Source organism: Ctenopharyngodon idella, chromosome 3, assembly GCF_019924925.1.
Source record: "Ctenopharyngodon idella isolate HZGC_01 chromosome 3, HZGC01, whole genome shotgun sequence".
NCBI lineage: Eukaryota > Metazoa > Chordata > Actinopteri > Cypriniformes > Xenocyprididae > Ctenopharyngodon > Ctenopharyngodon idella.
Window position 1 is genome coordinate 45,434,774 of NC_067222.1, and position 23,821 is coordinate 45,458,594.

The window sequence follows — 23,821 nt, forward strand, 5'->3', positions numbered from 1 at the left end:
CACCTGCCGCTGAGCAGAGCACAGGTGGCCTACAGAGCCATGGGGTGAGACTCAAGACCTCTTTACCAGGAGGCAGTAACAACAGCGCTGTTACCCAGCAGGCCCTCCAACCGGCCAGTCTTCACAGAGCACTGCTGGCTGCACATGGTTAAACCACTAAACAATATGAATGCTTAACGAGAACAGGATCACAAGTAAAATAACTCATTAACAATTACAACAGGTTTTTTTTATTTATTTATTTTTTTTTTATTAAATTAGTCATACATTTAATACATGCACACAGTCTAAATAAGATTGCTACATTTGGAAATATGCAAAGTGAAGTCCAGGATGTTCGTGTTCAGCAGAACTAGGTTACGTTGCCATCTGCTGGCTCCATGGGAAAACTAAAAGTCAAGAAGCTGCAAAGGAAATTTTACATTGAGAGAAATTGATAGTTTTGATATGCATCAAAACACACACAAAATGATACAGTCTGACAGATAAGTATATTTTAAGATTTATTACAAGCACAGGAAACTGCCAAAAAACTGAGTATAGAACTGTAACTTTTTTCAAAATCCAATTTTTAGAAGATCAGTCTAACGCACTGCAAAACAAGTTCTTACCAGTGTTAATTTCGTTGACGAATAATTTGTCATAATTTTCGTCAACATTTTTTCACGGACGAAAACGAGACGATGACTAAATAAAAAGGCGTTTTGAATGACTAAAACTATGACTAAAATCTACTCTAATTTTCGTCATCGAATAAAAACGAAACGAAAATGAAAGAGAGGGACGATTTGGGAAGATATCCAGTCTTGTGTGGAAGATGCGCACATTTGAAGTGTAATGTGCTGATCTAACCGCGGGAAAAGCGGCGCTGTTGCGCGCTCTACAGGCTCGTCCAGCAGCACTTCAGACTGCTTCGCAATTAATGAACAGCGCACATTTATGCCAAGCGACTGCTTATAAGCTAATGTTAATGAATTATGACAATGTTTACTACACGATGTTTATATGGTAGTATGTTTTAGACGGTTGTAAGAAAGCATATTTTATCACCCTCATGAGCAGCCTGCTACAGTGCAGACTGCAGACATTTCAGAATAAGAGTCACGGTGTATTTCGGGATGGTTTATAATTATTTTTTCCTGGTCATTATTGTTATTTTGTTTACACAATAAACTGTATTTAATTTAATTTCTGTTTAATTCAATGTAAACTACTGTATCTTCTGTCACAGGAAGGAAAGACTAAGAACGCATTTGACACATTATTCAATATATTTTACAAATATAAGGGTTATTATAGTTAACTAAACCTAAAACCAAAGAAATCTTCATTACTTGAAATAAACGTTAACTGAAATAAAAAAATAAATGTAAACTTATTTTATTTAATCTAGTTTAAACTTTAGCTTAACCTGAGGTATTAAAATAACAGAAATAAAAACATAAAGACATTTAAAAGCAAAAACTAAAAGACAAACAAAAAAAAAAAAAAAAAAAAAATACAACTTTTAACTAAAATTACAATGAAAGCAGAAAAACTAAAAATCAAATCTAATAAAAATTAAACGAAAACTATAATAGTACCTCAATGACAAGTGTGTCAATCCCTGAAAAGTACTGAATTTTGCTCTTTCGTGTCTTTTTGCACCTTCCCTATTCAACTTACGGAAAAAATGTAACTGGCGCTGCGTTCGTTCCGTAAGTTGAATAGGGAAGGCGTAGGACATACAGCGTAACTTTTTGGAGAATACAGAAATGCGGTTTTGGCGGAAGCACTTAGAAGGCGAACATTTGTTTATATAAAGCATATACATTTAATTTTTTTTCGAAAATGACCGATCGTTTCGCTAGATAAGACCCTTATTCCTCGTCTGGTATCGTGTAAAGCCCTTTGAAGCTGCACTGAAACTGTAATGTTGACCTTCAACCGTTTAGAGACCATTGAAGTCCATTATAAGGAGAATAATCCTGGAATGTTTACGTCAAAAACCTTCATTTCTTTTCGACTGAAGAAAGACATGAACATCTTGGATGACATGGGGGTGAGTAAATTATCAGGAAAAGTTTATTTAAAAGTGGACTAATCCTTTAACACTGGTTCTTACTCAGTATTTTTGTCTTGTTTTCCAGTACAAATATAAATCAAGATACATTTACTAGAGAAGCAAAATTACTTAAGATATTAAGTCTTGTTTTCTAAAAAGAAAAAGAAAAAAAAAAAGAAAAAAAAGAAGAAGGATTTTTTTGCTTAAAGAGAAAAAAAAAATTGCCAATGGAGTAAGAAAAATAATCTTGTTCAATTTTTCTGACCACATTGGCAGATATTTCTGCTTGTTTTAAGCATGTTAAGAAAGAGTGTCTTGTGTTAAGAAAACAAGACAAAAAAAAAAAATAAAAAAAATGTGCAGGGTTTGTTTTGTGATAGTTGTTCGTGAGTGCCTTGTTTGTTCAATAATTCAATACTAATTTATAAATAATGTATTAACTGCTAAAAAATTATTTAGAAAGTCAATCTGAGTTAATGCTAAATTATATGTGCTGGTGGTCCACATTAATTCTTAGCAGAAAGCCAAATAGCACGACCGTAGTTTATAGTCAAAAATAAAAATAATACAAACAAAAAAAGAAAAAAACAACAGACATCTTAAACAAGTAAAAACAGACAAAACTCACCAGTTGTGGCAGAATCTTTTCAAAGTGCTCAATATCAATGGTGTCACAGTCCTCACTGTTGGCCTGTTTAACAGCTCTGCGTGTCGCCTCTGTAGCATACAGATAATCGGCATAAAAATACTGAAATAAAAACTATACTACACAGTACCGTACTATTAAGTACACAATGCCTGTGCAGGTAAAGTTTGCCTTACCTTCAACAAATACTTTCAGCATCTCCGCCACGAGTATGACAGCATCACTGCTGACTGTAGAAGAAAAACTTAATAACTGAACGCTGTACAACCGCCTGATCTGAGCAGCACACCATTTTTTCCTGAGTAACTATAATGTTTCTGTCTTTATCCTACTCCTTACACATATGCAAAGCTGCCTGTCTGGGGCAACACTGTAAAGGTGGTTGACCATATAGAACACTTTAAATGCACCAAAAACCAGTTCAGGAAAAGTGAAATGGAAAGGGAACCAGCAGCAAGTGACCTTAGTGCTTTTGCTGTTCAAATGTAAGGGAAGATTGGATGAATCCATTATACCAAAAACGACTAGTACCAGAAAGATAATAATTAAAAAAAAAAAAAAAAAACTGTACTCTGAACACTACCATAGAGTCAATTTATATAAAAACCTGATTCCATCACAGAATAAAGTAAAAAAAGGTAATTGCGACTTTATACCTCACAATCCTGAGGGGGAAAAGTCAGAATGACAAGTTATAATAAACTCACAATTCTGTCTTGCAGATAAGTTATTTATGTATCTGATGTGAGAGAATCAATTAGATAAATGGTGTACTGAATGGAAAAAAAAAAAAAAAAAAAAAAAGTATTATTTTTTATTTTTTACCTCAGAGCAAAATTTACCACCAGAATTTTAGCTGGGAATACAAAAGGTTTTGTTTTGTTTCATTTTCTTAATATGCAAGTAGAAACTGTACTCCTGGCCACACAGAAAATGAAGCACAAAATTATGATGCGTTTTGACATTATGGCAGGTATTATTAGCCCAATCAAAAGACTGGCTGAATACAAAGCTGCAAATCCTCTCACCTTTTGTTCTGTCCTCCTTAAAAGAGCGTGTCAAAAGTTTGGCAACAGTTTCCTAAAACAGAGAGATGTTAGCCATTATAGGAATCAATGCAACGCCGTGGCATCATGAAAAACCCTAATTATCTAAATACGTTCGACTTGCTATCGTATTATGAGCTGTATGTTAAAAACCCGAAGACGTAAACAATTAAACGTGTTGAAATATACCTTTTTAAACGCGATTTCATTTCCCGCGTTCGCCATTCTTTCACGCTGTCGTCATAAAGGCTTCAGTAACTTCACTGGTGGAATCGGCTTCTTCGTTTGCTGAATGGCATATTGGACAGGGGGCTGCTGCCCTCTAGCGCACTAAAAAAGAACGAAATCACGGTCTATGGCTTTCAAACGTTTATGGAGAAATTGATATTTGATAGAAAATTTCGCATCCTGTCTTTTCTGAAAAAAGTATACATATATTTTAGAGCTTTTTGGTTTAAATATTAGCTTATTTAAAATCAAATGTAGGCCTATTCAACTTTGCAGCATTTGTAATCGTGACGGTTATTTTCACTATATAGATGTTATTCTACGGTGGCCCAGAAGTGCAAAACGAAAATGTAAAAAACAAATATAAGTTAACAAACCACAACACAACGGAAACAAGCCACAATTTCGTATTTTTTATGTATATATGTATGTATGTGTTTATGCATTTATTTACTTATTTATTATTTACTATTGTTTGTTGTTGTTTGTTTGTTTGTTTGTTTTGTTTTTGTTTTTTCTTCCATGAATCAGTATGGTCACTTTACTTCTGTCTGTGGGTTTTGCAAATATTTAAAAGTCCCCATGAAATCAAAATTGAAGTTTTTTGGCTATATGTTAGCCAAGGTTTACCACATATCACCCTGTAGCCCAAGACTGGTTGCCCAATGAAGCTAAGCAGGGTTGAGCCTGGTCAGTGCCTGGATCTGGATGGTAAACTTCCTGGGAATAAATAAATTGCTGCTGGAAGAGGTGTTAGTGAGGCCAGCAGGGGGTGCTCACCCTGTGGTCTGTGTAGGTCATAATGCCCCAGTATAGTGACAGGAGGTCCTGACTCTCTGTGGTCATTAAAAATCCCAGGATGTCCTTCAAAAAAGAGTAAAAGGAGACTTCATCTCCTCTCCACCAATAAGCTGGTGTATGTTGGGCGTTCTGGCACAATATGGCGGCCGTCACATCATCCAGGTGGATGCTGCACATTGGTGGTGGTTGAGGAGATTCCCCCCTTCCATATGTAAAGCACTTTGAGTGCCAAGAAATGTGCAATATAAATGTTACAAATTATTATTTTTATTATTATTATTAGGTTTTCTATAAGCTAGTGTGCTCCAAAACAAAGATACAGTATAAACATTCAAAACTTACAGTCTCTCACCTCCACCAATATGGATCAATGATTTTGATGATATCACTCTGCACTTCAGCTTTTCATCAGATTTTCTGTCCAATCAAATGCTCTCTAGAATCTAAAATCCCGCTGCTTTATTATTATAAATTGTTGCTGAAGCTGTGGCTAAAAATCGGCCACTTGTTCACACTATTTTCTACATCATGAATGGCACATAGTGCACTATATAGGGGATAGGGAACGATTTAGTATAAATATGCTTTCCATTGGGGCAAATGAAGTCAGGTTTCATGTTACTATCACGCGAACTGCTGCAGCGCACACACAGTATGCTCTGGACCAGAGACACGAGAGTACATGTGCGAGTCAGCGCAGACCAGAAAACATTAGATTTGGACCCATTTCATAGGCCTACTTGTAAAATAAGAATATAAGATGTGAGAATGTTAAACATGATTAAAGGGATAGTTCACCCAAAAATGAAAATGATCCCATGATTTACTCATGGGATATGACTTCTATATGACTTTCTTCTTTCAGAAGAACACAATCGTAGTTATACTAAAATATATCCTGGCTCTTCCAAGCTTTATAATGGGAGTGAATGGTACCTTAAATTTTTAAGCCCAAAAAAGCACATCCATCCATCATAGAAGTAATCCACACAGCTCCAGTGGGTTAATAAATGCCTTCTGAAGCAAAGCAATGCATTTTTGTAAGACAAATATCCATATAACTTTATAAACTAGAATCACTAGCTATTTTTCTTACAAAAAAAAAAAATGCTTCACTTCAGAAGGCCTTTATTAATCGTATGGATTACTTTTATGATGGATGGATGTGCTTTTTTGGGCTTCAAAATATTAGTTACAATTCACTCCCATTATAAAGCCTAGAAGAGCCAGGATATTTTTAAATATATCTCAGATTGTGTTTGTCTGAAAGAAGAAAGACATATACACCTAGGATGACTTGAGGGTGAGTAAATTATGGCATAATTTTTTGGCATTATTTTTTTAATAATAGTAACCTAAACAAAATGCTCCCACTGGAAGATTTTAATTGAAAGTCCAAGGTAAGATTAACATTCCCATTTCAAGTAATTTTAATGTTCACAGATTCAGAGGAAATGGCCATACAAATAAAGAACTTTTTCACAGAAGCTGTCATGTCTAGTTTTGGTTTAAAAATACTGAAAAGCCAAGCCTTTTTTTTGTATTTTGCTTATGTTTGGAAAGTTAATAAACTGCACATGGGTTCTATCAACTTGCCATCAGTGGACTCCATTACAGAAGCACTCAGTATTATATATATTATAAATACAGCTCTAAATTGTTATTATTGTTCCCATTAATTATCACATACAAACTCTAATTAAATCTCACTCTGTTGTAAAAGCTGAAAATAACCCTAAAGTCTAAAAAAAAATATATATATATCTTAACAAAAAGACACTAAGAACTGGATAAATTTATTCAACATCTCAGGCATACATAAAAAGCGATCCTTCACATTATAGGGCATTTTATCAACATTAAATCGAACAGGATTTTAATGTAATAATGAAAGTACAAAATGGTACAATTTACATTGAAATACAGAAACATTTAGTCCACACATTTCTTTCAGTAAAATGGTAGGATGAGGTTTAGTGCAAATCACTCCAGCGAATGGTGGTGTCCTTATATTCCACTTCTAGTTCACACACACGTTTGGCTGAAAGGATTGGTCTTGAGGAGTATTTAACTGACATGCTTCATTTAACTGGACAAACAGACAAAAAAAAAAAAAGAAAAAAAGTTGTAACTGGGTTCATGGTTAGTAATTTCACAAATAATTACAATTAAATTGACAGTTCTGCTGCTAGGTTGCTGCCTGATTGACTGATCGCACCAAAAGAATAAACACAAACAGTCCCAAACCCCTCACTTATAACTTTTACAGCTCATGTGATTGGCTCAAACAAAAATCTGTGCTCATGCACATGTGCCCATGAGCAATGATGGCAGCATACAGGCATGTACCAGCCGGGCAACTGTCATTGAGATGAATGAATGTTATTGAATGAATGTTATTGTATTGGGATGCTGGCATGCTGGTGTCCTTACAAGGCCTTCTTAGCTAGCTTAAGGTTTCCCTTTGTCAACCAGGTTAATCAGAAAGACCTTTTTTGGCTGGTGAAGGATATGGCTATGCTTGTCCACAACACCAAACCAGCATCTAAGCAGTTGGCCTCCTTATATTATAGGCCTCCTTGCAACAAACAGTATTTTGACTCACTTTTGGTGTAACAACTTTGTTGATCCATATCTGAAAACCTCCAAGATAGCGTGGCCCATCTGCTTGTGCTGCTTCAGCTTCTTTTGAAGACGAATATCTCACAAAGCCCACACCCTTTGGCCATCCTGACGACCTGTCAATCGTGATCTGTTCATTGAGAAAAGTCTACAAATTACAAGAGCAGCAAATGCTTTTGAACATTACAGTAAATCAAGAGAAGGGTGGCAAAGTATGCTACACACTCTAAAAATGTTGGGTATAAAATAACCCAATTTTGTGCTATTTTGGTAACCCAACACTGGGTCAAAAATGGACAAGCCCAGTGCTAGGTGTCACAGTGTGGCTGTAATGAAGCACACAATGCAGGAGATTTGATGAAAGTAACTGAATTTAATAATATTTCAATGGAGAATATAGGAGAACACAACCATAAAACATAGATGATATTGGACACAGAACTATGGAAACTCAGGGCTTAAACACAAGGGGAGGGCAATCAAAGTGAACAAAATCAGGTGTAAACACTAAAAACCAAGGAAACTAACTATGAACTCAGACAGGCAAAACAGGAACAGAACACAGTCAAATAAAACCAAAACTGAACATACACGTTATACTAGGATGTTTTGACCCAGCTGGTTGGTTTGAATGTTTGACCCAACATACTGAGCATTTTTTTTTTTAACTCAACTAGAAAACTCAGCTAGTTTTAAATATTTGCTGAAGAAAATGTCACAAATAATTTGGTCTGGTTTTGCTAAAGCAACAAGAACCATTCTACTGATTGTCTGTAATTATAAATGAGACCGTAACGTACAGGCAGACTCAGAAACCAGAGAGAGGCAGCTCTAAATGCAGGGTGACTTTAATGATATACACCAATCAGGCATAACATTATGACCACCTTCCTAATATTGTGTTGGTCCCCCTTTTGCCGCCAAAACAGCCCTGACCCGTCGAGACATGGACTCCACTAGACCCCTGAAGGTGTGCTGTGGTATCTGGCACCAAGATGTTAGCAGCAGATCCTTTAAGTCCTGTAAGTTGCGAGGTGGGGCCTCCATGCATCGGACTTGTTTGTTCAGCACATCCCACAGATTGGATTGATATCTGGGGAAGTTGGAGGCCAAGTCAACACCTCAAACTCATTGTTGTGCTCTTCTAACCATTCCTGAACCATTTTTGCTTTGTGGCAGGGCGCATTATCCTGCTGAAAGAGGCCACAGCCACCAGGGAACACCGTTTCATGAAAGGGTGTACATGCAACAATGCTAAAGTAGGTGGTACGTGTCAAAGCAACATCCTCATGGATGGCAGGACCCAAGGGTTCCCAGCAGAACATTGCCCAAAGCATCACACTGCCTCTGCCGGCTTGCCTTCTTCCCATAGTGCATCCTGGTGCCATGTGTTCCCCAGGTAAGCGACGCACACGCACCCGGCCATCCACGTGATGTAAAAGAAAATGTGATTCATCAGACCAGGCCACCTTCTTCCATTGCTCCGTGGTCCAGTTCTGATGCTCAAGTGCCCACTGTTGGTGCTTTCGGCAGTGGACAGGGGTCAACATGGGCACCCTGACTGGTCTGCGGCTATGCAGCCCCATACGCAACAAACTGTGATGCACTGTGTATTCTGACACCTTTCTATCAGAACCAGCATTAACTTCTTGAGCAATCTGAGCTACAGTAGCTCGTCTGTTGAATCGGACCACACGGGCCAGCCTTCGCTCCCCACGTGCATCATTGAGCCTTGGCCGCCCATGACCCTGTCGCCGGTTCACCACTGTTCCTTCCTTGAACTGCTTTTAATAGATACTGACCACTGCAGACCAGGAACACCCGACAAGAGCTGCAGTTTTGAAGATGCACAATTTGGCCCTTGTCAAACTCGCACAAATTCTTACACTTGCCCATTTTTCCTGCTTCTAACACATCAACTTTGAGGACAAAATGTTCACTTGCTGCCTAATATATCCCACCCACTAACAAGTGCCATGATGAAAAGAGATAATCAGTGTTATTCACTTCACCTGTTAGTGGTCATAATGTTATGCCTGATTGGTTTACATAATGATGGTAACTGGTGTTGCCAACTATTTTCAATGGAAATTAGCTAAAGCATGCTCAGAAAGTCTCTAAATGTCGCTAGATGACATAATGCGACATCTGTCGGTGCTTTGCATCTGTTTTCTCTCCTAATCCATGCTCACATACTTATTTTAATACAATATATAGCTGAATGTCCAATAAAGCTGTTCTCATTTACATATTTTCTGTCAGACAACATGATATAGTTACTGACTACATGTTAACCAGCAGTATGAAAAGTTGCTAGATTTGTCACCAGTCACTTTTTTGAAAAAAAAAAGAGAAAAGTTGCTAATATAGCGACAGTCACAAAAACTGGCAACACTTGATAGTAACAAAGTAACACAACAGTAACAACAGAGACAAAACTGACAGTAACTACACATGACAGAACAACAACCAACAATAAACAGAAGAAGCACATATACACAGAAGCCTAATAACTATTATTATAACACAGCTGGACACGACACACTGCTGGGAACGATAAAGACTAATCAGCACAAAAAACTACAAGGGACTACAAACATGGCAACTGAAATCAGGGACACACTACAACATCAAAATACTGAATTTACTTTTAAGCTGGACAATGACACCATTTTCTTCTAAAGCTGCTATACAGCCAAAATGATGTTCCTTCTATGACTGTGAAGCTGCTTTTGAAATAATCTATATAAATAAATGTGACTTGACTAGAAGTTGATTTAGAGTCTGGAGGGCTGTATTTGGCTATTTAACTTATCTGCCCTGTTAAAAGTGCCAAATTATAAGTACTTACATCACATTCTGTAATTGTCCCAAATGTTTGAAAGAAGCTGTGAAGCTCACTATTGGTCACATATGGATTCAGATCTGTAACAACAATCCCATGGTCCTATGAAGAAAGGTAGACAAGATGACATCAATCTATCTGTAAAATGATTGACAGGCAGACAGAGCCTTGAAGTTGTCTTGTACAAATAGAACAAAGAAACGAACCACAATCACATTTGTTTTGCAGCCGACAGAGGCTACAGATAGGTGTGAAATTTTAGGACAGCTAAATCAATGATATACAGCGATATTATCTGAGTGCAATGCACTCTCAAGCTTTGGAAGTTGTTGATGCATTTAGGATTTTTCTGTTATGATATTTTGTGAACTATTTATGCCTAGTTTACTACTGTTGAGTTAATTTTATAATTAACAGACATTCAGATAAGAATTTATTTCAAATTAATGAATTATATTGATATAATTGAGTGTCACACTACATTTTAATGTGGTAAATGTCCTCATAAAGGTAAAAATGGCTCTGAAAATCAATTTAATTTTAACAGTGGTCAGCTTACCCATTCTCCAGAGCTTAGAAATTCCTTATTTTCCTCTGAGAGGCGGATGTATAAACGTTGTGTGGATTCCATTGTTAAACTCTATGTCTGTACAGAATGAGTAGAAACCCAGAATTAACCAATTAATTTAATAATGAAGAAATACAGATGTAAAAATAATGGTAAAAGGCTAAATTATAAGAGGAAAAGAAACTCACACTGCACATATACCCTCCTCAGATGCTTGAATGGCTGTTGATATGTTGGGAGCAAAGTACCAAAGTAGCTCCTTTATAAGGTGGACGTCAGACAAGTTTAAGAAACTCCTCCCACAGAATGCAGTACTTCACAGCATTCTAAGCTCTGGCCAGCAATTCTTCAGAATTCCCCCACTGCATAGCTTTACTAAATATTACCGCATACTGTACATTACAATGTCCTTAAGTATGCCCTCAAGTGTAATGACCTTAGTATATTTCATTTTCATGGAGACTGCTAACAAAAATAATGAGTAATGTTCAGTCAGCTTTTATCACAAAATTGATTCATAACAAATGAAACTAGCACAACTACAGTCTTAAAAATAAAGGTTATTTAATGGCATTGATGGTTCCATAAAGATCATAGTAATAAATAATAATAATAATAATAAAACATAAAAAAAACAAAAAAAACAATGGTTCTTGTAATAACTGTTCACTGAAAGGTACTTTGGGGAACCAAAAATAGTTCTTCTATGGCATTGCTGCAAAAAAATAAAAAATAAAAAAATATGTGTGTGTATAGAAAAATTGTATGCAAACAAAAATACTTCATCATGGAATGCCACATTTGACACAAGTATTTCAGAGAGTTGTTATAAACAAGAAGAGTAATTAAAAAATAATTGTCATTTACAGATATGTTGCAATTATTGATAGACCTTAAACCTCCAAAAGACAGCAGATAGAAAAACTGAAGTCTCATCAACATGTCGCAAGAAACAAATAAATAACTGACTGCGTATTCATAGCCTGTTCCTCTTTGAAACAGTTCTCTAAATATTTAAAATTATCATTAGACCACATTTTCAGCCACACAAAAATATAGATGCCCTTGCAGTGGCATGAAGAACAAACATTTCCATAAGCAAAAATGAACCTTGTGCATTTCAAAATATTTATATATGATTACATGACAGTGGCACTACCAAATATCAGTGTCATTTGACTCCAGAATACAGTGGTAATCTGATTTCCATCTTCTACATAAGATGCACCGGTTTTTCAGGTTTTATGTTTTTTGTGGGGGGTTACCACAATGTATTCTTCCAAAGTCATCTTCTGTGGAATCCAGCCTTCCTGGATAATACAAGTAATCAAGAAGTGACATGGTCAAGGAAACACTCAGCCCTTGTTCACAAGAAGGAAATCAACCACGAGACGATGTTGAAAGCTGTGGAATTTAACTTCATCTGTCAAACATTCTGAATGAACAAGGAAAGTACAAATGAGAATTCTGATTTAAAGGAAAGACTAAAAGCTCACCTCACTGCTGAGCACTCTCCTCATTGAGGGCCTGTATTTTAGCTATGAGGAACTTCTTATCTTCACCCTCCTAAGAAGCCAGATGAGAAGTTAGGAAGAAATCATAAGGCTGTGAAAACCTTTAGTGATTTGAGCCCTAACCCCTAACCTTAAGTATAAAACGATCCGACATTTGTATTAGAGACATAAATGAAACCTCAAAACACCTCATGTGGTTTGTTGAGGAAAGGGGGTGCGTGTGCTACAGCTTTTCTAGATTTAGAATCAAACTAAACACTTTCTTGGTCTTGTTGGAGCCAAGAATCTTAAGACCAGAATCAGCAACCACATAGCAACATCCTGACAACACCCCAGAATCAAGGCAAGCACCACTCACATTTTCTGCAGAAATATAAAAGTTAAAGTGTTATCTTGTTGAATCAACCCTCATTACTGAATAATTCATTTTCTGGGTAAAACAATGTTCCCCTCCAGAAGTATAAAAAGTCAACTGATTTAAAGCGTACCCCCTTGTGATTAAAAGAGAACACTTAATTCTACTGAACTTAAAAATATATTTTTAAAAAAACGTACTTGTAGATAATGATAATGAAATAACATGCCACTTAAATATACTTAACACGCTCAAGTACACTTGTAAAAAGTGCACTTTGTAATACTGTCAAATTAAAAGCTTTACGTCAAAGTACGTTTTAAATCATTATGTTTTTATAATATTTTGTCATGCTTTAAAGAAGTATTCTTATGTACTAAAGCACATGTAAAGTACTTTTAAAAATAATTTTAACTGTACTGTAAATGTAATATATTGCAACTTCATCATTACAAATGTGTAATTACAAATATATGTAAATACATGACATACAATAAATGACATTAAAGTATATTTTAGTTTACCATAAATGCTTCAACAGTACACTTTAACCATATTTCAAAGACAATAGAAGTATTATGAAATTGCATATAAAGATGTCCTATTAGTGGGTCAAAAAAGTAATCTAAAGTTCAGCTAATTGCATTTAATATAAACTTAATTGCAATTAACATGCAGTTAAGTGCCCAAAAACATTACATTCAGTTTGCACTTAAAAGGTTAGTTCACCCAAAAATGAAAACGATCCCATAATTTACTCATGGAACTATACTCACGGACGACCGTTATACCGGAAGCTAGTGATTACAGTTTATAAATGTGGATATTTTTCTTACAAAAATGCATCATTTGCTTCAAAAGGCCTTTATAACCCCCTGGACCCATGTGAATTACTTTTATGATGGATGGATGCACTTTTTTGGGCTTCAAAGTCTAGGGTACCATTCACTCCCATCATAAAGCTTGGAAGAGCCAGGATATTTTTTAATATAACTCTGATTTTGTTTGGCTGAAAGAAGAAAGTCATATACACCTAGGATGGCTTGAGGGTGAGTAAATTATGGGATCATTTTCATTTTTGGGTGAACTAACTTTTTAAGTATATTCGTTTGAAGTATATTATTTCCATAAAATACTCTTAAGCATGCTAAAGTGTACTTTTCCACAAGGGTCATAATACTCACATGGTCTATCTGTTCTTGTAACTTTCCAATTATCATCTTTTGGCCATCCAAAACTTGCATGTGTATGTATATGATGGTTCTGGAAAGAGATGGAGATGACAGTTTAAAAATTTACCCAAATCTGATCCCTACTGCATCCAGGACATCCATGCACAAGGAATACTCACAGGAACAAGCCTACAATAAGGAAGAGGAAAAAAGGGTTGTCCACCAAGTTATCATAAGCCCAGCTGAGCCAGTGCATACTGGGGTTCGACTTCCCCAGATTTTTGATCCATTGCTTGCCTAAGTAGAGCATGTTGCTGTTCCTGAAGGGCCCACAATGTGATGAGGGCTTGATCCTAAGAAAACAGAGGAAGTGAACAAAACACACTGGCACTGTATTGTCTCTTTATTATTGAAATAATGCTTTGTGTTCAGGACATAGAGCATGAATTATGCAAGTGAGTGTGTGCATATGTGGCAGTGGCTATGGAGGGCCATGTGGACAAAACCTGCTGACAAAACCCACTGAAATATTCTTCAAATATCTTTTGTGTTCCACAGAAAAAAAATACAAATATTTTATAACAATATGAGAGCAAGTAAATGATGACAGAATTTTTACTGTTGAGAGAACTTTCCTTTTAAAATCATCAAATGGACTACCAACTTGTGGACATATCGACTTATATTTTGATAGACCTCCTTGGGGTGTACAGAGAAAGATCTGAGGTGTGTATTGATGCTTAATTTGATTTTTCCAGATTCTGTCCTTTCCAGATTTAGAAATGTCCTGAAGAGTGTGAATGTAATATTCTGAAAAGACAAACCTCCACATTGTATATACGACACATGTAAGGGCCCCAATGAAGGAGGGGAAAAACAGGAGGCTGATGAAAAGAAGGCTCATCTGAGTGGCCCTCCAGTGTTTCCTGGGTGCTTGGAAGTTCTTCGTCAAACTTGTCTGGAAAGGGGTTAACACATATACCCTTGATTGACAGTCAATCCTAATACAGTGGTTCCTAAACTTTTTAGAGTGGAGTACCCCTGAGGCATTTAACATCATTCTGTGTACGCGCTCTCCTTTTCCACAATATTTGCCCCCTTAAATTGATTTCCCAGTGCATTTTTACCTTCATAAATAGGTACCTTTATAAAATAAATAGTTTTAAATAACAATTAAAAAATGTTAAATAGAGAAATATGCAATGATGGTGAAAATGAAGTGATACTTTTAAATATAAAACGAAAACCGGCAGTAGGTGGCGGTAAGTCACTGTCTTAATGAATGTGTCATCGAGTCATTCATTTATTCAGTTACGGAAAAAATATTAGGCTAATTTACTAATTTACTAATTCTTTCCCTCAATTTACTAAAACGTGTGCACGATTTACTATTTCGTTCTCTCGATTTACTAAAACTCACGTACCCCCCAGGGGTATGCGTACCCCAGTTTGGGAACCACTGTCCTAATAATATCAATAAAACACCTCTTATATATTATTACACAGTTAAAGTTCTTTTCTACATTGCAGTTCAACCAAAATATGACACTTCTGACATCATGCCATTTCAACCCTGTATTTTTTTTTTTTTTTCCCTAGACCCTCTATTGTTTTCTTCCATGAAACATCAGAGCTGCTCTTTTTCAGTTGGATGGTGAAAGGATCAAGAAAGGTACACTCTCAAAAAAAAAAAAAAAAATCAACCCCTAAATATTAGTATATTAGTACCTTAGAGTAGCCAAAAACAAACTCCTCTCACTGAGGACAATCTATATTCCAGGGTATTTGAATTTAGGAGCAGACATCCTGTCATCCTGGCCTGAGAAATGGAGACTCCACTCAGAGGTAGTGTTGATTTGGCAGAGGTACGACAGAGCAGAAGTGGAACTGTTCACCTCAGCAAAGTTGACCTACTGTCTCCTCTGGTTCGCCCTCATACCACCAGCTCTGTTAGGGCTGGATGCCATAGTACAGATGTGGTCAAGGATGCATCTATACGCATTGCCCCCAATTACTCTGCTCCCAGGAGCTCCAGCGAGGGTTCGCCAGAACAGAGTTCATCTGTTGCTATTGGCTCTGTTTTGGCTGGCCTGAGTCTGGTTTTCAGACCTAGTATTTCTCCTGGAAAGCTCTTTGTGGGAGATTCTGACCAGGTAGGACCTTCTCTCCCAGGCGTGGGGCTCAATTTTCCACCCCCGGTCTGAGATTTGGAAGTTGTGGGTTTGGCCCCTGAAGGTTATCAACTCATAGAGAGGCTCACTTGTTGCGTCCAGTTCTGGTTCTTAGGATTTACGTTGACCGCTCAAGCCAGTGGTGTAAATCTAATCAACTTTTCATCTACAGAGGTTCTGAAGCCAACAAGCACCGTTTATCACACTTGATCAGGGATGCCATTTCTATGGATTTTAAGCCGCATGGCTTGGCTTCGCCTCTGGGCATTAGAGGCAACTCCACTCGGAGTGTGGCTTCTTCAAAGGCACTAGCAAGAGAAACATCTTTGCAGGATGTTTGTGCTGCAGCAAGCTGGTCCTCTCTCCGCACACATTTATTAGGTTTTACAGATTGGACATGGATTCAATCCCAGGTTCTCAAGTCCTTTTGGGTTTTCAAGTCCTTCCTGTACGTATGCATGCTTCACAACCTTGTTGGTCAGGCTTTTTTTAGTATGGCATCGTGGGTATTAACATTCCTATAGCATCAATGTCATGACGCAGCATTGAGTCCCCTTGAAAGGGAACATTTCAGGTTAAGTATGTAACCCGGTTCCCTAAGAAGAGATTGAGATGCTGTGTTGCTGTCAGGGTTCTCTGTTTGTCCTGTCTGTCTTGCCATCGCTCAATGTATCTTTGTGTTGTGCTTGAGCACATGGCTCTGTCAGTGATTGTGTTGGCCATGCGCTCCTCTCATCCCGCCTCGTTCCCAATTAACATGCCCTCTTGTTGAGTCCTCGTTAGTCTGAGTGTTGTCACCTGTTCCTCATGTTCTCACCTCCCTCTTTCCCTCATGTTTTGCCAGTTCGTTAAACAGTGCTACTGTGCATTAGACTTTGTGCAACTGTGTTCCTCTGTGTTATCTATTACTTTTCTTGTTGTAGCTATATGTCTGTAGGTATTTATTGAAGAAGTTACTTGTTTATCTATCTTGTTCATTCTAGTCTTGTCCTGTCCAGCCTTTTGTCTTAGAGTTACTTGCTATTGTTTTGAGTTTTGAGTTTTTACTTTATTTCTTAATTTACTTTAGTAGTTGGTTTTCCTTTTATCTTCCTTTAGTAATTAGTCTTTGTTTATTATTTTACTAGTTCTCTTGTTTATTCCTAGCTTTAGTTTTCTGTTTTCTCTTTATTTAGCTCACTACTTTAGTAGTAGTTCTAGTCTTTGCTTAGCATTGGTTTCCGCTGTCTAGTCCTGCAGGCTGAGGTTCCCTGGCCGCTCACTGTATCTACCAAGCAGCAAGACCGGTTCTGTGCCTGATTGTGCCCAGTGTGTCTATCCTCTTGAGTTGTGAGATCCTGCCCAGTCCACACTCTCTCTCTCTCTGTCTGCCTGTCTTTGCACCTCCAACCTCCCTATTGTTTGGACTGTTATCACCACCTCAATATCTTGTCTGAAGTCATTTGTCCTGTCAATAAATCTGTTGACATACATTCTGTGATTGAGTCCTCTTTTACAGATCCGTGACAGAATGAACTGGCCACAACTGGACTCAGCAGAATGAGTATCAGAGTCCTGCCACCTGCTAACATTCGGGAGACACAGGCCCGGCATCAAAGTCTGACTGCTCTTTGCCCAGTTTTTTTTTTTTTTGTTGAGCTAGATTATAATGACGATGCTCTCAAGGACATCTTTAACGCCTGCTTAGATGACCCCCTGCCTGCATGGGAGATGATGCTCTCAGGATTCTGGATTTCTGGGATTTCTCCAGGTACCTTGGCCATCGTAGTCAGTGGGGAATGCCAAGTTGACCAGAATCTGCCTGCAGTGATCGCCCCGCCCTTCCTCGCCCGTTGCATTCACAATCCTCTTCTGACTTCTATCAAGAAACTAAGGTCCAGAAAGAAGAGGGCAGTCCAGTCCATCACATCTACCCCAGAGTCAGCTAAGACTGCCCTTGTTACCCCAGAGCCAGTCAAGACAACCGCTGTCTTCTCCTAGGCAATCAAGTCAGTTCCATTCACTTCTGAGTCTAGTAAATCAGATTCTGTCATCTTATAACAGTCGTAAGCCTGAATCTGTCTTTGTGCCTCCAGCCTCCCTGCTGCTTGGACTCTTACCACAACCTCTCCCTCAATATCTTGTCTGAAGTCATTTGTCCTGTCAATAAACCTGTTCTGTTCATTCTGTTATTGAGTCCTCTTTTACAGATCCGTGACAGTTGCATTGCCATACTTCATGCATGCCTGAGCGTCTTCAGATGATTTGAATCTGATAACATTTATTTCAGGCACCTATATATGGTCTTGATGACATGCTTAGGCTATGTGACCTGAACCCATCTTTGGCCAGATACCATCTCAATCATAAGCATTCCCATAGCATCAGTGTCATGACGGAACATCTCATTTCCTTCTCAAGGAACCAGGTTACATACACTATATTGCCAAAAGTATTGGGACACCCCTCCAAATCATTGAATTCAGGTGTTCCAATCACTTCCATGGCCACAGATGTATAAAATTAAGCACCTAGGCATGCAGACTGCTTCTACAAACATGAATTCAAGTGTGGTACCGTGATAGGTTGCCACCTATGCAATAAGTCCATTTGTGAAATTTCCTCATTACTAAATATTCCACGGTCAACTGTTAGTGGTATCATAACAAAGTGGAAGCAATTGGGAACAACAGTAACTCAGCCACGAAGTGGTAGGCCATTTAAAATCACAAAGCGGGGTCAGCGCATGCTGAGGCGCACAGTGTGCAAAAGTCGCCAACTTTCTGCAGAGTCAATAGTTACAGACCTCCAAACTTTGTGTGGCCTTCAGATTAGCTCAAGAACAGTGCGTAGAGAGCTTCATGGAATGGGTTTCCATGGCCGAGCAGCTGCATCCAAGCCTTACATCACCAAGTGCAATGCTAAGTGTCGGATGCAGTGGTGTAAAGCACACCACCACTGGACTCTAGAGCAGTGGAGACGTGTTCTCTGGAGTGATGAATCACGCTTCTCTGTCTGGCAATCCGAAGTGTAAAGTTTGGTGGAGGGGGGATTATGGTGTGGGGCTGTTTTTCAGGGCTTGGACTTGGCCCCTTAGTTCCAGAGAAAGGAACTCTTAATGCTTCAACATACCAAGACTTTTTGGATAATTTCATGCTCCCAACTTTGTGAGAACAGTTTGGGGATGGCCCCTTCTTTTTCCAACATGATTGCGCACCAGTGCACAAAGCAAGGTCCATAAAGACATGGATGAGCGAGTTTGGTGTGGAGGAACTTGACTGGCCTGCACAGAGTCCTGACCTCAACCCGATAGAACACCTTTGGGATGAATTAGAGCGGAGACTGCGAGCCAGGCCTTCTCACCAACATCACTGCCTGACCTCACAAATGTGCTTCTAGAAGAATGGTAAAAAATTCCCATAAACACACTCCTAAACCTTATGGAAAGCCTTCCCAGAAGAGTTGAAGCTGTAAAAGCTGCAAAGGGTCGGCCAACTCCATATTAAACCCTACGGATTAAGAATGGGATGTCCTTAAAGTTCATGTGCACATAAAGGCAGGCGTCCCAAAACTTTTGGCAATATAGTGTACATAATGAGACAATTGATGGCATCATTTCTTGCATGTTCTGTGACTGATCACGACATGACAAGATTGAAAAATGGGACTGAATATCAGTGAATAGCTTAATTTTGGGGTTGTGTCTCACAGAAAGCTATTGTACTGTATCTATGTATCAGTCAAATAAGCAACATTTATTGTTTGTTTTTTTTTTTGTTGTTGTTTTTTTTTTTTTTGAATTTTTTTGAGCTAGCATAAATTCAAATCCACTCTCCGAAGCACAGCAAATCAGCCTATTATTTCCTTTTGTGTTTCACTGAAGAACAACATGAGGGTAAGTAAATGATGACAGAATTCAATTTTGGGAGAACTACATCTCATCATTTTAAGTAAAGTCATTAAACACAATCTTGTATCTTCCATGAACTGTCAACCCAATGAAGCCTAAAAATTACAAAGAAGATCTTGACCTTTTTGAAGTAGAACAAGATAAACAGTTTCCCAATTTGCACTGCAGGCAACAGTGGTGAAAACAGCACACCAAACCTATAAAGAGAACACAGAAAAGACTGTTAGTGAGAAGCTATATCAGACCAAAATGTAATGTTTCTTTATGAGAAGGTGACAGTACCACACAAGTGTTTGACCATAGATGAGCTCCAGAACATCTCGTGCAATGTCAAACTCTAGTTTCCTTCTTCGAAATGTGATGTTACTAATACACAGCCTGAAGGGGCAGAAAGAGTCAACAAACCCAGCTTGACATCACTGGCATTATATGGGATCACGAGAACTTACCCCCACAGAAACTCTGCAAAGATGATGTACAGCAACGCAACTATTAGATCCATTAAAACCAAACGATAAAGCTCCTGTCCAACAAGTGTCTCCCAGCACTGCAAGTAAACACAAATAATAAAAAAAAAAAATCCTGCTTTATTTCTTATTCAACTAATAAGCCAATAGATAGAAGAAATTTATTTTAGAAGATTACTGTTTTTTATTAAAAGTTCTAAATGATCATTCTCATAAACCCTACAAACAAATCAACAAATTAATTGTGAGGATTGGCTGCTTGATTAATATTGTGTTGAATAATTTTGTCGAAATAATAATAGCATAGTGTTACTGGATTTAAAAAGATGTCTTCAAGTTTCATGACTTTGGTCACCTGTTTATTTTGGCCTGCCAGACTGTCACCGATTTTCTTGAGCCAATAGTAACACAATACACTAAAAATGCAACCCTTCAACAACAGGTTCCTGTGAAAGAAGAAACCGAAAGAACACTCAGATATTTGATTCTATTAATAACAACCTGTTTTGAACTGTCATGAACTAAACAGTTTAGTTAATAACATATATTTAAATGACAAATAAGCATGTCCAAAATAATGAAAAGGAGATTTTTTTTTTTTTTGGAAATCTAGTTTCAAATGAAAGATTATTGTACATGTAATCAAATATGACATTTTAACAACATTTTTTAAGGAAATAAGTATTTCTTACACATACCATGAATATCATTAAGTTTGGGTTTTTACCATTTGAAATGTAAGAAACAACAAGCTAAAAAACAACTGCTCTGCTCTGCTCTGCTCTGCTAAAATTCTGTATAAGATTCAATCTTATATAGTAAATGATGCGACTTAATGGCTTGGTTGGATGACTTTCTTGCTAATTAAACAAACAAACAAGTTTTGACTTCTTAAGATAAGAGTTATGCCAAGACAGTGCATTAAAAGTCACACTAGAGTGAGCAGCAAATATAAAGTGATTTAAAGGCAAATGAAGCATGCTAAAGTTGCTTCCTGCTGCGCTGAATGGAAACAGATCTTAGCTCATGGCAGAATTAGACAGGAAGTGAATAAATAGTAAGTGAAAGAATGGTAAGCAAAAAAATATATATATTGTAAATGATGGCTTCCCTGACCTTGCAATGGACACGTAAATGTGAACGCTTGGGGAGTCATAATATTCTCCCTTGGATAACATGTCGAAGAAACCAGGAAGAAGATGACTGATACAAGACACGACCAAAGGCAGGGTCAGCAACTGGAGAGGGTCATTCTGAACAGATTTGATAAAGACATGCACATACAATATATCAAATAAAGTATTCACAAACAGTATGCCAGATCATATATCAGGCCCATTCTAAGCAAATGCCATTTCAGACTGAAAATGTTATTTTTAATTTTAGTTCTAAATGTCACAGAATAACAGGTTTCAGAAAAATTCTGTGTGAGCATTTCAATGAAATTTTCAATTATAACCCATAAAAATGTAACGTGGTAAATAGGGACAAATCTGCACATTTTCATTTACAGTTTAAAGAGACTCATTTTGTGATTTACTTTGCATTACACACTAAACAGAAAACTTCAGTTAATCAGTTCACATTAATTAAGTGCAGTATCCTGTTAACTACAGATGTACAGGTGCTGGTCATATAATTAGAATATCATCAAAAAGTTGATTTATTTCACTAATTCCATTCAAAAAGTGAAACTTGTATATCATATTCATTCATTACACACAGACTGATATATTTCAAATGTTTATTTCTTTTAATTTTGATGATTATAACTGACAACTAAGGAAAATCCCAAATTCAGTATCTCAGAAAATTAGAATATTGTGAAAAGGTTCAATATTGAAGACACCTGGTGCCACACTCTAATCAGCTAATTAACTCAAAACACCTGCAAAGGCCTTTAAATGGTCTCTCAGTCTAGTTCTGTAGGCTACACAATCATGGGGAAGACTGCTGACTTGACAGTTGTCCAAAAGACGACCATTGACACCTTGCACAAGGAGGGCAAGACACAAAAGGTCATTGCAAAAGAGGCTGGCTGTTCACAGAGCTCTGTGTCCAAGCACATTAATAGAGAGGCAAAGGGAAGGAAAAGATGTGGTAGAAAAAAGTGTGCAAGCAATAGGGATAACCGCACCCTGGAGAGGATTGTGAAACAAAACCCATTCAAAAATGTTGGGGAGATTCACAAAGAGTGGAGTGCAGCTGGAGTCAGTGCTTCAAGAACCACTACGCACAGACATATGCAAGACATGGGTTTCAGCTGTCGCATTCCTTGTGTCAAGCCACTCTTGAACAACAGACAGCGTCAGAAGCGTCTCGCCTGGGCTAAAGACAAAAAGGACTGGACTGCTGCTGAGTGGTCCAAAGTTATGTTCTCTGATGAAAGTAAATTTTGCATTTCCTTTGGAAATCAGGGTCCCAGAGTCTGGAGGAAAAGAGCAGAGGCACACAATCCACGTTGCTTGAGGTCCAGTGTAAAGTTTCCACAGTCAGTGATGGTTTGGGGTGCCATGTCATCTGCTGGTGTTGGTCCACTGTGTTTTCTGAGGTCCAAGGTCAACGCAGCCGTATACCAGGAAGTTTTAGAGCACTTCATGCTTCCTGCTGCCGACCAACTTTATATAGATGCAGATTTCATTTTCCAACAGGACTTGGCACCTGCACACAGTGCCAAAGCTACCAGTACCTGGTTTAAGGACCATGGTATCCCTGTTCTTAATTGGCCAGCAAACTCGCCTGACCTTAACCCCATAGAAAATCTGTGGGGTATTGTGAAGAGGAAAATGCGATATGCCAGACCCAACAATGCAGAAGAGCTGAAGGCCACTATCAGAGCAACCTGGGCTCTTATAACACCTGAGCAGTGCCACAGACTGATCGACTCCATGCCATGCCGCATTGCTGCAGTAATTCAGGCAAAAGGAGCCCAACTAAGTATTGAGTGCTGTACATGCTCATACTTTTCATGTTCATACTTTTCAGTTGGCCAAGATTTCTAAAAATCCTTTCTTTGTATTGGTCTTAAGTAATATTCTAATTTTCTGAGATACTGAATTTGGGATTTTCCTTAGTTGTCAGTTATAATCATCAAAATTAAAATAAACATTTGAAATATATCAATCTGTGTGTAATGAATGAATATAATATACAAGTTTCACTTTTTGAATGGAATTAGTGAAATAAATCAACTTTTTGATGATATTCTAATTATATGACCAGCACCTGTATGTTTCTTGATAATGAGCACAGAATTTCAAATCTGCAAGGGCTAAACTAAACAACTAAACTAACAAATAAAAATTATCTTCAAGACATGCAGTCCAGAGGATATCTGATGAAAACCATGAGTCAACCAGAGAATACCGTTGAAGGACCCATAAAGCTGTTTGAGTAATGAGACAGCAAAAATAATGTGTGTGAACTTAACAGGATGTGACTGGTATTTTCCAC

At 37.7% G+C, this 23,821-nt stretch overlaps 2 protein-coding genes across 6 annotated transcripts in view; both read right to left on the reverse strand.

Moving 5' to 3' along the window:
- Positions 1-219: 219 nt before the first annotated feature.
- Positions 220-4,207, reverse strand: cenpx (centromere protein X). Its single transcript, XM_051886059.1, has 5 exons — positions 3,926-4,207; positions 3,719-3,770; positions 2,867-2,920; positions 2,673-2,761; positions 220-404 (listed from the first exon to the last, which is right to left on the reverse strand). The coding sequence occupies exons 1-5, from the start codon at positions 3,959-3,961 to the stop codon at positions 390-392; spliced, it is 246 nt and encodes an 81-aa protein (XP_051742019.1). The 5' UTR covers positions 3,962-4,207; the 3' UTR covers positions 220-389.
- A 2,335-nt stretch (positions 4,208-6,542) lies between these two features.
- Positions 6,543-23,821, reverse strand: part of LOC127508279 (transmembrane channel-like protein 6) — a 32,077-nt gene continuing 14,798 nt past the window's right edge. For 3 of the 5 annotated variants that reach the window (XM_051886027.1, XM_051886028.1, XM_051886029.1), the window contains exons 11-16: positions 21,485-21,621; positions 20,724-20,814; positions 20,351-20,448; positions 20,184-20,279; positions 20,023-20,098; positions 14,202-14,799 (exon numbers count right to left, since the gene is read on the reverse strand). In XM_051886027.1, coding sequence (XP_051741987.1) covers positions 14,323-14,799; positions 20,023-20,098; positions 20,184-20,279; positions 20,351-20,448; positions 20,724-20,814; positions 21,485-21,621 — 975 coding nt within the window. In that variant the 3' untranslated portion in view covers positions 14,202-14,322. The other 2 variants (XM_051886031.1, XM_051886030.1) reach the window with 2 other exon arrangements.